The sequence below is a fragment of the Pollachius pollachius genome (assembly GCF_949987615.1).
Source record: "Pollachius pollachius genome assembly, chromosome: 2".
NCBI lineage: Eukaryota > Metazoa > Chordata > Actinopteri > Gadiformes > Gadidae > Pollachius > Pollachius pollachius.
Genome location: NC_136935.1, coordinates 36090468 through 36106167, shown reverse-complemented (window position 1 = coordinate 36106167; position 15700 = coordinate 36090468). Strand labels below are relative to the sequence as shown.

The window sequence follows — 15700 nt, the reverse complement described above, 5'->3', positions numbered from 1 at the left end:
AGTGTGTCTCAGAGGCCGCTAGTAACAGAGAGCATTCATTGAGGACTGTCTGTGTGAATGTCACCCTTGTTGGCCCTGGGCTGCGAGCCGTTTCAACCCCATGGAGCTGAACTGCAGAGGGGATGGCTCATCATTCACAAAGGCCTGAAACCCATGGGTCTGTTAGAGGCCTTGCAGATGTGGCTGTGTAAACATAAGCCAACACTTGCCAGCGTACATGTACACGGCCTCCCCACTTTGGGTCTGTTGAAACTTATTGTGTGTATATGAGCTTGTGCATGTGTTAATGTGTATAGCCGAAGGCATCCAGATAAAAAAATCTGCAGTTGTGAAAGCCTAGGGAGGGGAAACTAGGCTATCCAGAAAGACAAAAGACAATCAACAGCCCAGAATACAAAAACTAGCTGTGGAGGTCTGTCGGTTGCTCTACCAATCTTCTGACCTCTTGTTAGACTGCATTCCAGTCATCTCTAGGTACTTGGCATGGACCATCTACACCTTCCAACTAAAAAAAAACACTGACATTTCCGAGACCAGCTTTTGTCTCAGGTAGTGCACGACCATTTTGAGTCACCGAGGAATTCTCTGCTCAGAATGGACGAGAAGGGTCAGGGACACTTTTTACTTCTAGAAAGTGCCACGGTGGAAATACTGTCTTTTTCAATTTGATTTAATTTACACTAAGGAGCCCATCAGTCTATGTGTTTCTGTTCCCAAGGAAGCCCAGAGAGTGCATGCACTCGTGCATGATGGCCAAGACTGAACTGTGAACATTACGTCATTTCCAACCGGATAACAAGAAGGTGAGAAGCATGTTTACATGCCTTAAACATACTTCTAAACCTCTGGTTACTGGGAATATCCAAAAACATTTATTCAACAGTAATTAAATATATTACAGGCATCTTATATTTTGAACATCATGTATGGGAAGTTGAATTTAGATGACTCACGTGCAAAGAATTGATTGGTCCTCTCGATCTGTGAGGCGAAATGAAGGAGGGGGGGAAGAGAAAGAGAGAGAGAGCGAGAGAGAGAGAAATATTTCATGTATGACTAAAACTGTAGAAAAAATCATTCTTGACATTATCAATGCAGTTATAATATATATTTATATCGGTAAGAGAGGGACCAACATAATACAAAAAGGCAGAATTTCAATTGAAAAGATTCAATAGATTTGAAGCCTGGGCCTGTGGATTAAAATGTCAAAGCCAAGTGAACCATGCATGTGTTGTGGGCCTGATAATACAATCATTATCATATACAGGCTAATCCCACTGCCTTTTCACTTTTTCTTGCATCCTAAGCTTCTGAGAATCCTTTGAGATTTAGATAACTTCTAGAGACACTTCATTTAGAGTAATAGGAAAAAAACAACCTTAAAACATCTGGAGCGATGGAGATATGGCTATAAGCAGGAGCTCAAATACCAGGCTGGTGGTTTGCTCAGCCCCTCCAAGTGTCAAATAAATGTTAAATGTATAATAAGCTAAAGATGACTGCAGGCTCTATTTTAGACAGCATAGACACTGAGAGGAAAGGCAGGGGAAAAAAGGATCTGGCGACCGTCTTGGAAATCAACAACCCAAAACTGTCCACTATGGAGACAGCTTTGCCAGGTGTGTTTGCAGGCGGCGGACCAATAACTGGAAGGCCATCCTTCCTCTCTCCCTTGTTACTGGCGTTTGCCAGACTAAATGTCAAAGGCAATGAGGCATGAATGATGTTGAAACCGGACCAAACCGTAAGCTTCATTTCACCCCTCCAAATTTTCCATTACACAATGTCATGATGATGATTGCTGACCATATCTTAATTATATACAATTTTCCATCAGCACTCAGGTCCATCTCCAGGTGTCAGACAATTTATTAACGTTAGTCACAATATTTTGCAGAATCTCAAATAAGTCTCCAAATGGGATATGATTCTGGTTGTCAGGACAACTGTATCGTGCTGGCTGTGATTTCACTACTTTGAAGAATTGGGATTGGATTTGGTTCTCCTGTCTTCACATAAGGCAGTAGAAAAGGAGAGATGATGTGATGTTTGAAAATGTTTTGTGGTACAGCCGTAGTGAATTGAGTTTGAGAAAGAGCTGATTGAACTACATCAGACTAAATTATTGCTCTCCAATGGACTGCTTATCTGTGCATCCATTATCTTACATAAAAAATTAAGGGGTTGGGATACAGACACCAAACTCAATGCATGTTTCTACTCATCCTTGTTTATGCCAGTTTGGTTGCTGAATGTTAATCAGCATACTTCTGGACTCTTGCCCATGTTCGTTGAAGATCCTTTAACAGATCCAACAGTGCTGTATGGTGTGTTGTTTTACAAAACACACAAATTCTTTCGGTGCCCTAGGCCCACGACCCGAGACTATTCTAGAGCACAGAGAGGATATTCACTTATTCAGATATCCCATCAAGCAATACAATATGTTGGTTACTCAAATATGTTGAATAGAATTGGCCAGAAATGTGCAGTACATGTCCGTAATTTTAAAAGACAAAACTGAGTTTTAGCCAAAGGAGCTAGAAAATGTGTTCCCATAAATATATCATAAATCAATATTCCAAAAAGTACTGTCCAGACCTTCGCATGGAGCCCTTAGTTATTATGTTGGAGTGTTTAGTGGTGTAGCAGGGCAGCTCTGAGTCCGGCAGGTCATAGTGAAAGAAACATCATGATGGGGTCAACGAAGGAAACTGTCATGATCCGCCCCTGGTTTTCCCATTCACCTGCCTGCCACCCTGATCACTCCCAATTAACCCAACCACCTTCACCTGTGTTTCCCCTATATCAGTCCTTTCCTCCCAAACATTCCCTGCAAGATTGTCTCTTGTGTTTCACAGTGCTTTGCTGCGATTCGAATCCTGACCTACCACCTATCCTGCCTGCTCTCTGATCCTCGCCTGTCTGACTATCCTGCCTGCTCCTGATCCTCACCTGTCTGACTATCCTGCCTGCTCCTGATCCCCGCCTGTCTGACTATTCTGCCGGTTCCTGATCCCCGCCTGTCTGACTATCCTGCCTGCTCCTGACCCCCGCCTGTCTGACTATTCTGCCGGTTCCTGATCCCCGCCTGTCCGACTACCCTGCCTGCTCCTGATCCCCGCCTGTCTGACTATCCTTCCTGCCGATCCTGAATCCGAATAAACGATTGACACTGTTCCACGCTCTTCGCCCGTCTGTGCACTTGGGTTCAGCCGAACGCTCACGTTACAGGAAACAGTGTATTATTATAAAAAAAATATTATTATATTCAGTGTAGAAATCAAACATTATGGTTCCATGAGTTCATCATTTTGCATTGGCTTGCTGTTACGGTGAGCAAATGACTGATAACATTTCCCATCACCTGTTCTTGACTCACTGGCTGTGACCTTTATAAAGGTACGGCCATACGCACGTAACGCGCCTAACCTGACGCTTGATCATTGTGTGTCACAAAAATGGTTCAACGCAGCTAACGCGCCTACGCAGCTAGATGAGCCCGCCCAGCAGAGGTGTCTTGCTTCGCCCTGAAGGAGCTTATTTTCGATAATGACCTGCTACGATCTATACATTATCCCGCTTATTACACGGCTACTTGCCAAAACGAAAAAATAACTTCACATGGTCTTTTTACAATTTATTCGTTACCAGCATTCGTAGTGTTGATTAGCAGAGAAATAGTCTGCCAAAGACGTTGACGTTGCTTAGCAACCGAAGACGCTGCGCCGTAGGCGCTCACAGCTGTGTGAGTTTCACCACCTCCTCATCGTTTCAGCACACACTGAAACGATGACTTGGTTGTCCATGTTCTTTCTGCTTCTGTGCGTCCTCCGTCTCTCTGTCAGTGACATCGGGTCAAGCTCAACGCTGATTGGCTATCGCGGCTAAGCGTCACGCGTTGGCGCGTCAAAAGTTCAATTTTTTGAACTCCGCGCGTTGGTGCATTGGGCGCGTTATTTAGGTGCGTAAAATGTATCTAACGCGCTGCTTTAGCGCGTGTAACGCATCTACGCGCCTAAACCAATGGTTCCCTATGCAAAAATGCTGATTTTCTGTACACGCATAACGCGTTCAGTGTGGCTATACCTTTAGGGGTCTAAAGGGATCCTAAACCTAATTTTGCTGAGGTCTAGTCACCCACCCACTCTTTTGGAATTGTAGTAAGAATTGTTGTGTGAGACAGAATTTTTTTTATCCAGATGAAGCAAAGGAATTGTTTAAAAATAGACCCATATCCATTTGACATAGCTTGGGTTGGCATAGCACAATATAAATTAAGTACCACAAAAACATTGGAAACCAAAACCAAAACAAGAACACACTAAGCCACAAAAACTCTGCTGAAGGGAAAAGTCAGGTAACAGTTTTTGTGTTTGTGTGTCCTCCACAAACCAACACACCGTTTGTCTCTCACCATCAGATAAATAAACAGCACAAAAGAACAGCACTAGTGTCCGTTTATCTCTGCTGCTGCAGAAGCAGACGCGGGGGGGGGGGTGATTAAGCTACAGCACAAATTCAACCATCCCACTTCCATTCATACAAGGAGAGGAGAACCATCCAAATAGGACTGGTTATTTCTGCAACACACTTCACAGATTGTGATGACCCTTTTTTTCTGGGATTCGCGTGATTGATTCATTTTCACATGACTCCATTGTGTACAAGAGGGTTATTTTTGCCCCGAGGAAATTCGCTATGCTCTATCAAAATACTTTTTTTCTTTCAAATCGTCAATAACAAATGAGTACCTTGTCTCAGCTCAAGATAGCTATCTTCATAGCATACCAAAAGATGGCCTCATTTGAACTTGCTGAGAGAAGGCTGTTATCAATGGCCTTTCAAAACCAAAAAAACAGATGTTGAAATTGCCAGACATTTTGCAGCTTGGACGGCGGCAAAGTGTCTCTGCATGTAACGTTTCTTCATGCAGGAGTGATGGAGGAAGGCCTGGACACGGCCAGCTGATCTGAGGCCTTGACAGTGAACTCATTGTAGGACAGCAGCCCACTGGGCCTGGGACAGCCTCTGCCATTGATTGCTAATACCCGCATTAAGGAGTGACAGTGTGAGTGTTAACGCTCACCTCATGAAAGTAGTCGCACACAGTGCTGCCCTACCAAGGGCCTCGGGGGAAGAAGACCTACAAGCAAACCTATGTGATGTCGATGGAGCTCCACAAAATCAGATAAATGTGTTGGATGAAATACGGACCAAAGAGTACAATTATTCCGTCTTTTTAACAGCACGAGACCAAAGTGGCATGTTGGGAATAGGATGCTTACAGAACCTAACAATTAAGTCATTGACACATCAAATACTCTAGTCCCAGTACAGAAGGTACTTGCCAGAAATGTTCCCTCGAGTAAAATGGGGTAACATTGGCTTTTCAACACAATCGACAGCATTATCATCATCAGAAATCCTCCCCTGATTTGACAGGCGTATCTGTGTGCTGTCAACATTTCAGTATGGCCTTTCTCATGACGTTCCACGCTGCCCGCCCGGCTGTTGGCAAGCGTTTGTGGGCATTGTTCAGTTCAGGGAAACTCCCAACCGACCACGAGATAGAGTGGACAGGGACTATTTGACGGTGTGGGTAGATTGCTTCCTTTTTACAAACAGATGATCTACCGACCCTACCCCCACACACTGGATTAATGCACCAGCCGACTCATTCCAGGCATTCCAGCCAAACTCACCAGCACTGCCAGCAACTAACACTGTGATGTAGCGACAGTGGCTGAAGTTGGCACTATTTGGACAGCGGCACCTGTATGATAATGAATTGTGACAACCCAGGAAAATCGAATAATTATAAAGTAAATGGACTGCATTTATATAGCTCTTTTCTAACCAGTGGCAACTCAAACGTTTTGTACAATATTGCCTAACATACACTAGCAACCTTCAGGTTACCAGCCAACCCGCTCTACCTCCTGAGCTACATGCCGCCCATTGATATGAATTAAGAACTATCTACTGGAGGGACGTAAATATTAACAAAACGCTAGACCCTTAAGAACCATGGCTATGAACTTACATTAAAATATATCAATCAAACAATTGCATAAGTATTATGTGAAATGTTGCAGTCATTTGATTTTCTGACTTAGAGAATACCCCCATGCTCCAATAGGATTTGGAGCCCGGTTCATTGAAGGAAATAAGAATGTGGTCATCAACATAGATTTGACGATTATATGATTATAATCCAAAGAACAGAAATTGAAGGCATCACGGATGAAGGAGGCTTGATGACCTGAATCATGACGTTCAGACGACTGAAGATTGTTAATTTCCATAATAACTTATGGCAGTTATAGTCCTTAAGGCTCATAAAAGAAGAAAAAAAGTCCTATTTTTAAAGTGGTATAAACTAATAACCATCTGCAATCATTACTTCATCTAACAAGAGCCATTCTCTTTGTTCTGAGTGTCTTTCACTTGGGTTTCAGAAGCCAGCCAGTCTGTCTGTTTAAATTTTTTTATACTAAAACCTGAAAACAGCTATGACACTGGCAAGACTTGCGGTTGGTAATTCAGCCAGATGCTAGCAAAGGGGGAAAAACACATCAGATCCGTATCTTGACCATTTCTTTCCTGGATCAGTCAAAACATTTCTCCATGTCCTTAAGAAAAGGGTGAGGGAGAATAAATCATACAGCAGACACCAGGAATTTGGATGTTCACTCATTAATCATCACGTTAATGCCAAATCTAACACGAAATCAATGCAGACCGCTGGAGGACTAGTCAAATGGTGGAGAAATTGATAATGTGGGGAAAGAGAGATATGTGTGACATTGAGTGGGGGAAATAGGAAAACAATCTCATGTGAAGCCGATAAAAAGGAGTTTTGCATACTGGCAAAATTAACATGCTACAGAATTCCAACACCAACCTTTATATTGATGTAAAGCTCTGTCCTGTACTCAAGAACTGTTTACCTTACTTTTCCATCAGCAATGGGGAACAGGGAAGTAAAGGGTCAACAGACCAGGTTTATGACAAAGTATTATCATAGACTCAAGGAACCCCCAGAGGCTTATGCAAACAGCTCAGAGAGGCTAGCCAGCTCAGTCTGGAAAACATTCTAGGCTAAACGACAATTGTGAAAACGTATTCTTACAGTAAACCACATCTGTTTATTCAGGTCACGCTCAACTGTGAAGTGGCAAGCAGCACTCAAACTCTATAAACTAAGAAATACCACCCTAACTCAGCCAACAGCACCTGCAATATCAGTTCAGCAATCATATTAACATGTCTTTGTTTATATTCATATACTAGGCTTAAGAACAAAGAAACATCTTTATTGCAGGAATCAGACAAGGGAAAACACCAATGTCTGAAATGAGTGCAATCAATTTCCTTTTGAATTTGCATTTGGTGGGTGCCCATTTCAGTCACTATCACACAGAAGTCACCTACAGCACCAACAGCTAACCCCTCTGGTGTACTCTCAAGAAGTACAGTTGGTTAAGGAGTAACCAATACATTTACTGGCAGGAATGTGTTAGCATGCAAACACATCAATTGTGATGATGGAAGAGGTCAGCCCCATTCCAGAACAGTTAAAAGGTATCATGTTTCTAATCCGCTACATTGTGTGGATTCTTCTGTGTACAAGTGATTTACACACCTAGAGGGTGAGACAAAGTAGTGACTATCAACCAATAACTTTTCTTTGCCATCCCCACTAATACTCTGGGCAGTTAGTGTGCAAAACCTGCATTTTACCAACAACTATTATACCAACAAGCTTTTTACAAAGCATTGAATGGCATACATGTGACAAACCATTTTTAACAGGGTTGTAACCCCTATTGTATATATTGTGATAATAAAGCGTCAGAAAATGCAAACAAATGTATAATATTCAGTCAGTATTTATGACTGGCCACGTGCCTTGTGCTGCAGGTGGAGTAGGTCCAACATATGCTTCATGATCTACTAGTGCAATCGTCTCCAGCAAGGATAGTGCATTCGTTTTTGTTCATTCAAGAAAAGGCTGTGGGAGTAGGTGGGACTGGTCTGTATCTCAAGGGTCAACCACACCTCATCTAGTCTGCAATTTATCTCCACTACAAACATCTTCTTGATGTACTCAGTCACCATTTGTGTTGTATTTCTTTAAAGAAAGCATCCACAGTGTTATTGTCCACACTGAAAACATACCAGACAAAGAGTTGTTTTGTTCGGCACTGATGGAGTGGGCCCTTGTGAGACATATTACAGCGCTTTGTGTAAAAGCTTATGGAGCCAAATTCTGGATCAAGGAAAGACTACTATGCTCAAAAGGGGGGGGCTTGGGTACTTTCTATTTTGAAACAAAAACAAAGAGCTCCTCACTATTTGAGGACTTCACCAAGAAACGTCATCAAATCACTTGGTGTCAGTCAACATGACCATACCTTTTAATAGAGAAGTGGTTGTATTCAGAGCACTCCATGGTAAGGCTGGCTATAAGCCCCCCGTCAGATCCTTCACTCCTCTGGATGTGTTGTTGGTGGGGCAGTGAGGGAAGCTACGGTAGAGAGTATATGGACCACTAATCAAAGGCAGATGTGAGGTCAGGTCTGGCTGTTTGCTAACACAACCCAGTCTTTGTGCGCAGACCCCGATCATTACCTAGACTCAGATAGAGAACGCGATATCTCTCCAATCTTGTCCATTGTAAAAACAAATAGTACGAAACTGCAGTAAAAGTGGTTCAAGCCAACAAAGCATCCCAAGAGAAACAAAAACAGACGGCATTTGAGCAGTTCTCCCTCGTTTTCCTCATTAAGCCCCAGGAATGTGATGTGACATTCTGTTGTAACCAGCAGTAAATCAGACAAAAACAATTATAAGTATATGGTTTTCTCAACACACGGCAAGCAATGCCTGTGAAAAGTAGGTAGTAAAGTACTGCAGTGTTATGAGTTAATAAGCAGTGGCCTATGCTAAAAACCCAGATCCTCACGTGATGGTCTCCATTGCAGCATAGGTCTTTAACCTATTTCCAGTACAGGGACTGAAACAAAAGGCGACTGGCCAAGCTTTGACGCTGACCAACGAGATGCATGGGACACAGACGCAGAGCAAGGAGGCTGCAGTAGAGCGCCCAGAGCCTAGCGCCTCTATTGATTGAACTGAAGCTGCTGCACTCCCTATGGAAGATGCGCGAGGCCCGCCAGGGGCCCTCATCTGTTTGAATGATGCTTTTTATCCCTGTCCGCACAGCTTAGTGGCCATCAATGAGGGAAACACTTGATAAAACTGGGTGAAAAAAGGAGAACAATGTGGTTTGAAAATTAATCAAATAAATAGCTGTACCAGAGGCAATGGTACGCAGCAGAGCAACCTCCTTGGTGTTTTAAATTGCACTTAAAAGAAGATCAATCCAATCCATGATCCTGTACTAGTTTAATGTTTAATGTAAATACAGGATCATAAGTGGTTTAATGAAATAATGGTTTATTAATTCAGTGCCTGTTAATAAAGCCTACACTTCCAAACCCTGCGCAAGCGACTTAAATTCTCTGCAAAAAAACAGGGCTAACACGCTAAGTGTAAATCACTGACCCCGGTTGGCCGCTTTATGACAGTATCCAGCTACTCGCTGGCCTTCCAGACATGCTCAAAGCAGAGGAAGGCCAGTGTTCGTCTTCACAGCTGGATACTCACTGAAGTGAACCAGGTTAGTTTGAGGATACCCTACTGCTCACCAGCTGCTGAGCAGCAGCTGGTGAACACTAATCAGCAACCTCAAGATCTCCTTTAACCTCCTTCTCCACCACCATAATGGCAGTTGTAGTGCAACAAAAAGCAGAGAAAACAAAAGAAGACAGAAAGAGAGACCACTCCACCATGTGATCTCGGAGTACAACTCCTAAACTCCTGTACTACTCCTCAATCCAAACATCACAATAGACAAATATAGTGATTGGCAAAAATATAACTTGGGCATTTGTTGAATGTGCAAAATAATGTTTTGAAAAAAAAAGGACGACCTATCCTTTAACACCAAGGGAACCAGGCCTGAGTGGACCGTCCAGTTGTTTCGGCCCCCTCTCGCCTTGCCTCGGCGAGAACACAAAAAGCTTATTGTCCAGAACAATGCAGGTCAGCCTCTCTGTCCTTACTGGCCTCATCCCAGTACGTCACAACGCTAAGGGCTCTTGAAAGCATCCCAACAACAACACCAGGATCTCTCAACGCAGCGCTCAGCCAGTGTTGGCCATCTTGGCTGCAGTTGATTATTACACATTACGATGTAGCAATGTGCACTCAATAATTTCATAGTGTGTTTACAATTAAACAGAACAGGCTCCTTTATTTCAACATTATACCGAATTTCTAAAAGACAGAAAAATATTTTAAAAAAGGCTAATATATTGAATATAAATATATAAAAGATGAATACTGCACTTGCGATACTACTAGGCAGGGGATATTCAACTTTGGCTACCATTATCAGTTTTACATACAAAGATATAAACACAACTCAAACAAAAGAAGAAAAGGGACAAGAAAAGACAAAAACTATTTCCTGCAGTATATATAATTTTTTTTATATTATTAGAATTCTATAGTAAATAAATATAAATGGTAAAAAATAAAAAAAGCTTTACGGGGCAAAAATCGAGCATGGAGCAAACAAATGAATTTAGTGTGTTCCCTCTGAAACCGACTAAAACCGATGCTTGTTATTACTACACTATTGATGACACGCCGAGTCAGCATGTTGGCGCTGAGGTAAACCAATGAAATTGATTAATGTTGTGATGCATTACTTGTCTGAAGTCCTTCTACCACAGTGATGGTGATGGATGAGGCAGCAAAGATTACCTTACCATGTCAACAAAGTAATGATTTTTTTCACTAAAACACCATCTTACCTTGCAGCATGCATCTGTATGCGGACTCTGAGATGGCGTAGATGTGGGGGGGCATCTCGTGCCTCTTCTTGCCCCTGTACATCTCAATGATGTTCTCTGAATAGATGGGCAGGTTCTTGTAGGGGTTGATGACGACGCAGAAGAGACCAGAGTATGTCTATGGAGTGAGACAAAAGCAAACTCATTGCAACTCATACGAGAAAAGGTCATTCAAGTGGATGTAGATACATAAAGAATACAGTGGGAAAAGGAAAACGTTAACCCAAAAAATGCAACTGGATTACATTACAGAAAGAAAGCGATAATGCTTTTAGAGGTTAATAAGCACAGTGATGATAACAGATAAAACCTTTAGGTTTCGCATTAAAACTAGTTTCTGTGGAATGTGTTTGTTGTAGGATTAAGGGTTAAAGAGGAGTTGGCAGCACACTACAGCATAAAAACTTAAATATGGAAATCATCACAGGCTTGGCTATGATGTAAGACTCTACATCCCGTTATGTTGTCACCAGATGGCCAGTTTGTTGTGTAGTCTCCACTGTGTTTCCACTGTGATGGAAACATAGTGCATATAGAGCATCCACACAGAAAGCACCAATAGAAAACAGAACACAATAAAGAGTGGACATGTTTATGTCAGTAACATTAAGCTTAACATCAACCTGAGCTCGTGGTCAAGAGTATTTTGAGTTTGAGTATTTCTTGCATTCTTATTTCGTATCTGAAAAAAATATAAACTATCTGACAGCCATCCTCTGAATGAGCAAATGGGTTTCTTAGGAAAATGTCTGTAAACTGCAGCCTTAATCCTCTTGAACAGAAAATTTGTCAAAATGGTAATTGAGTCTTCATTTGCGCTTGTACCTATTTAGGGGGGTGGCGCTTTGGATGCCAAACTGGTGTTTAAAACCTGCCACAGTAAAGTGCTTAAATTTATAAAACTTAATATTTGGGGGAATGTGATTATTTTATTCTTGCTGCGATTTACAATTTTCTATGATTTTTGTGATAAATTCAACCCTTCATGCCTTTTCATACAAGTGGCAATGCCTGGCATCAATTTCAGTCAATCAGAAGTGATGGGGCAGCACCAGAAATGTGACTATAATGCTTGTTACCAAGGCAACAATCCTTTTATATTCCACAGTAAAAATAAAAATCCAATGAATTACACTGAACCACATATTCACAGCAGACTTATACCATTCCATAAATTGTATCTTTGTCTGTGTGAATATCAATGCTACACGCAGGTCAACATTTTATCAAAGCCTCTTAAGAATATCCAGAGGATAGCCGGCTAGCTTGCAAGGGAATGGCCACCCCGACTAGCGGGAGAACTCCGAAGTGGGGAACGGGCTCAAGTGGGTAAAGGTGTAATTATTCTAAGAAAGGCCTTCCACTGGCCAGGCAGCTCAGCATTGTGGTGGAGGCGTCGGTGTGGCCCAGAGCGTGGCGCCCTCCCCAGCCTACAAACCACAGGGCCTGCTGGACTGGAGGAGCAGCATCGGCCTCAGAGTGGAGCTCTGACAAGGGAGGGAGCTGATGTGGTTCACTGTGAGAAATATTTTCTTCTTATAGAAATCCTGGGCAAAACAAACGCACATAACTCAAAATATGTGTCCATTTTTGGTTTGCGTGGGATGGCAGACTTGATATACACCAATTCTTCACTTCTCTGGACCAGTTCCTGAACCTACGGAGTACTGACTAGGGATCGACCGATATGGATTTTTTTTTAGGGCCGATACCGATTTTTTTTCATCAGCCTTAGCCGATAACCGATACGCCGATAGCGATTTTCTTGAGCCGATACTTGAAGCCGATACTACCCTGGAAATCCAGAGTTCTCGCCAGAGCACAATTTGAATTTGCTCAGCGAGTCACTCTGGGAACTAGCAATATACTCGTGTATATTCTGGGCCTCCCCTGGCCCAGAACATTTATCAATCACATCGATGTATCAATATAGGCGGGCCAAAAGCGTTGCTGTTTTACCGACCGGATACGGCAAGAGTCTTACCTATTGGTTAGCTCCACTGGTCTGGATACGTCACCCCTTGAATTCTTCTGATAGGTCGTAGAGTTATCCAATGTGTGTTATCCAGTGATATTTTCAAATGCATGCTTGGTGCCGCCCCTCGAGTTGGGCCATTTTCATTACTTGTTGCCAGACCCTACAGCTTTCTAGATGTGGGTCTGGATTTCCAGGCTAAGCCTCCCTCAATTTACATCATAAAAATGACACAATGATGATAACAAATGTTACAATGTCTCAATTAAAAAAACAAACATTTATTGAACTGTCTGTAAATCAAGAAAAAAAACTGCAGATACCGCAAAAAAATCGGCCGATACGATACACGTAAAAAGCGCAAATATCGGCCGACCGATATATCGGTCGATCACCCAATCCTTTTCCAAGAACAGTATGAAATAAGAACTAGAAAATGCATTTCCTGTAGAAAATGCGGTGAGTGCTGTAGTACAAAGTGAGGTTGCAAATATTTCAACCTCTTAAATCGAGTGAAGGGATTTTAACAAAAGTTCAAAAGTTTAAACGGAGTAAACAATGTGACCATGCACACCATTTAAGAAAATGAAAATGGTTGGAAACAAATAAAGTGCCAGCTGAATGAAAAGCGCAAAGCATTGCTGTGTGTGTGTGTGTGTGTGTGTGTGTGTGTGTGTGTGTGTGTGTGTGTGTGTGTGTCTTTAAGAGAATAGCGAGCCAGTGCGTGATTAAAAGAGGCCCAATAGAGCAGGAAAAACCACCCCATCTGGCAACACTGCTGATCGTCCTCCAAAAGTAGCCCAATTAGACGGGAAAAACCGCCCAATCTGGCAACACTGCTGATCGTCCTCACACTCCAGCGTCAACATAAATCAATGAGACCAACTGAAAACGAAGCCGGTATGAAACTAAAAACTGTGTTTCTGGATAAAGTATAAATGATATTGAAATTCTGTTTGATATATTGAAGATACAAGTGTGTAGATTTGTTAAATGGTTTGAACAAAGGTAAACGGTTGAGAAATGATTGAGTTACGATGTCTTAAGAAGTAGGAGTGTCAGAATGGGCAGACGCTTCAATGAAAACAGCTGAAAACGAAGCCGGTATGAAACTAAAACTGTGATTCTGAAGAAAGTTTAAATTATACCGAAATTCCGTTTAGATCTTATTGAAGTTTGTAGATTTGTTAAATGGTTTGAACGAAGATAAACGGTTGAAAATTGATTTAGTTAGGTTGTAAACAGTTGAAGGGAGTCAATGGGGGGACAGCTCTGCCGTCCTCCCATTGACTCCCATGATAAAAAAAATATAGTATTTTAAAAGTAGAATATGTTAAAAAATTAAAAATTAAAAATCTGAAAGGAAGTGCGCGATTCCAAGCTATTCTGAAAATTTTGAAATTGGAATGGAGTCTCTAGGTGAAAAATTGAGGAAGGAGATAGGTCCCAAAGTTTGTAGAGAATAAGAAAGACAGAAAGAAAGAAAGAAAGAAAGAAAGAAAGAAAGAAAGAATAAAACCTAAGAAGAACAATAGTTGAGCGCTGCATGCAGCACTCACCTAATAATGTATTGGTTGAAAATATAGTGATGACTATAGTTATTATTTAGGGGTTTTGTTACAATACTTTAATTCAGCAAAGTAAACTAAAATTAAAATGAGGTTTCATCATTAGCAATGGATCGAGTACAGTTTCCATATCAGTTTGAGTAGGAGGTATGTTACTACAGTTTTCCAAATAGGCTACTTCTTTTACCCACTGTTAAAGCAATAGCATGCTTTCCACTGCCTAGAAGATAAAGTCCATCAAGTTCCCCAGCTGTCCGCTGATACTGACTGACTGCAGGCATTTAACCCTAACCTGTTAAACTCGGTTTGCTCCATCAAACACAGAGGGAGGGCTGGGGCTCTGAAGTATGGACATGACAGTACATTACACAGCCTAAGCTGGATGCTTCATCAAACAGAAACAAGACACAGACAAGTCCAAGAATTTAAAGACGGGTGACGAAATATCCCTCCCTCATAGTAGTGTGGGAGTATACGTAGGAGGGATTAGGGATGAGGATCTAAATCAACATTGTGGGAGTACAAAGTAAAGTTCTGCTTTTTTTCCTCTATAAATTTTAACCAGACATTACATATCAGAGATAGGTGACAGAGCTTTGAAGGATAGGGAGTGAAGGAGCCGGTGGTGGCTAGATGGAGAGCAGCAGGAGAACAAACAAATGCTATTACAGGGGATTAGAACAAAGACAATGAAGAAAACTTAATTCATATAAAGCACCATAGGCATTCTAGTGGGGCTGTACTGTATGGACTAAAATGTATATCACAGTATGATTTGAGGCATAGACGGTAACGGTATTATATCACGGTATGTTAATTTTATCTTCTAATTTCGATATAAATGCTTCTGAAGGGGTAAAATACTGGTTGGGCAGCGAAACTGCAGGAAAAAAAAAAAGCTAAATCTTTTCTCAAGTTACTTCCATCTCAGAAAAAACACTTCTTCTTTCTCCACTTGCCGGACCATGCTGTATAGTTTTGGCATCTCAATTTGGCTGAAGTGTGTGCGGGCAGGTAAAGCGTACGTGGGATTGAGTGTTTTGACCATCTCTTTAAAGCTCTTTCTATCGACATTTTGAAAGGGAACCATGTCCTTACACAGGTAAACAGTGACGACATTTGTTATCTCGCTGGCTTTTTTAGTCGCAAGGACTGGCTTTGGAAAATGAATCCGGAAGCGATGTCTGTTGAAGAGATGAAGAGACAGCTTCACGCTACCAGCGGCT

The 15700-nt window shown here is 41.9% G+C and overlaps 1 protein-coding gene across 1 annotated transcript in view; it reads right to left on the bottom strand.

The window, feature by feature from the left end:
* myh10 (myosin, heavy chain 10, non-muscle) overlaps nt 1-15700 on the bottom strand; it is a 56514-nt gene that overhangs the window by 37432 nt on the left and 3382 nt on the right. The window contains exons 3-4 of the mRNA XM_079729940.1: nt 10893-11049; nt 954-981 (exon numbers count right to left, since the gene is read on the bottom strand). Of these exons, the coding sequence (XP_079586066.1) occupies nt 954-981; nt 10893-11049 (185 nt within the window). The remainder of the gene's footprint in view (nt 1-953; nt 982-10892; nt 11050-15700) is intronic.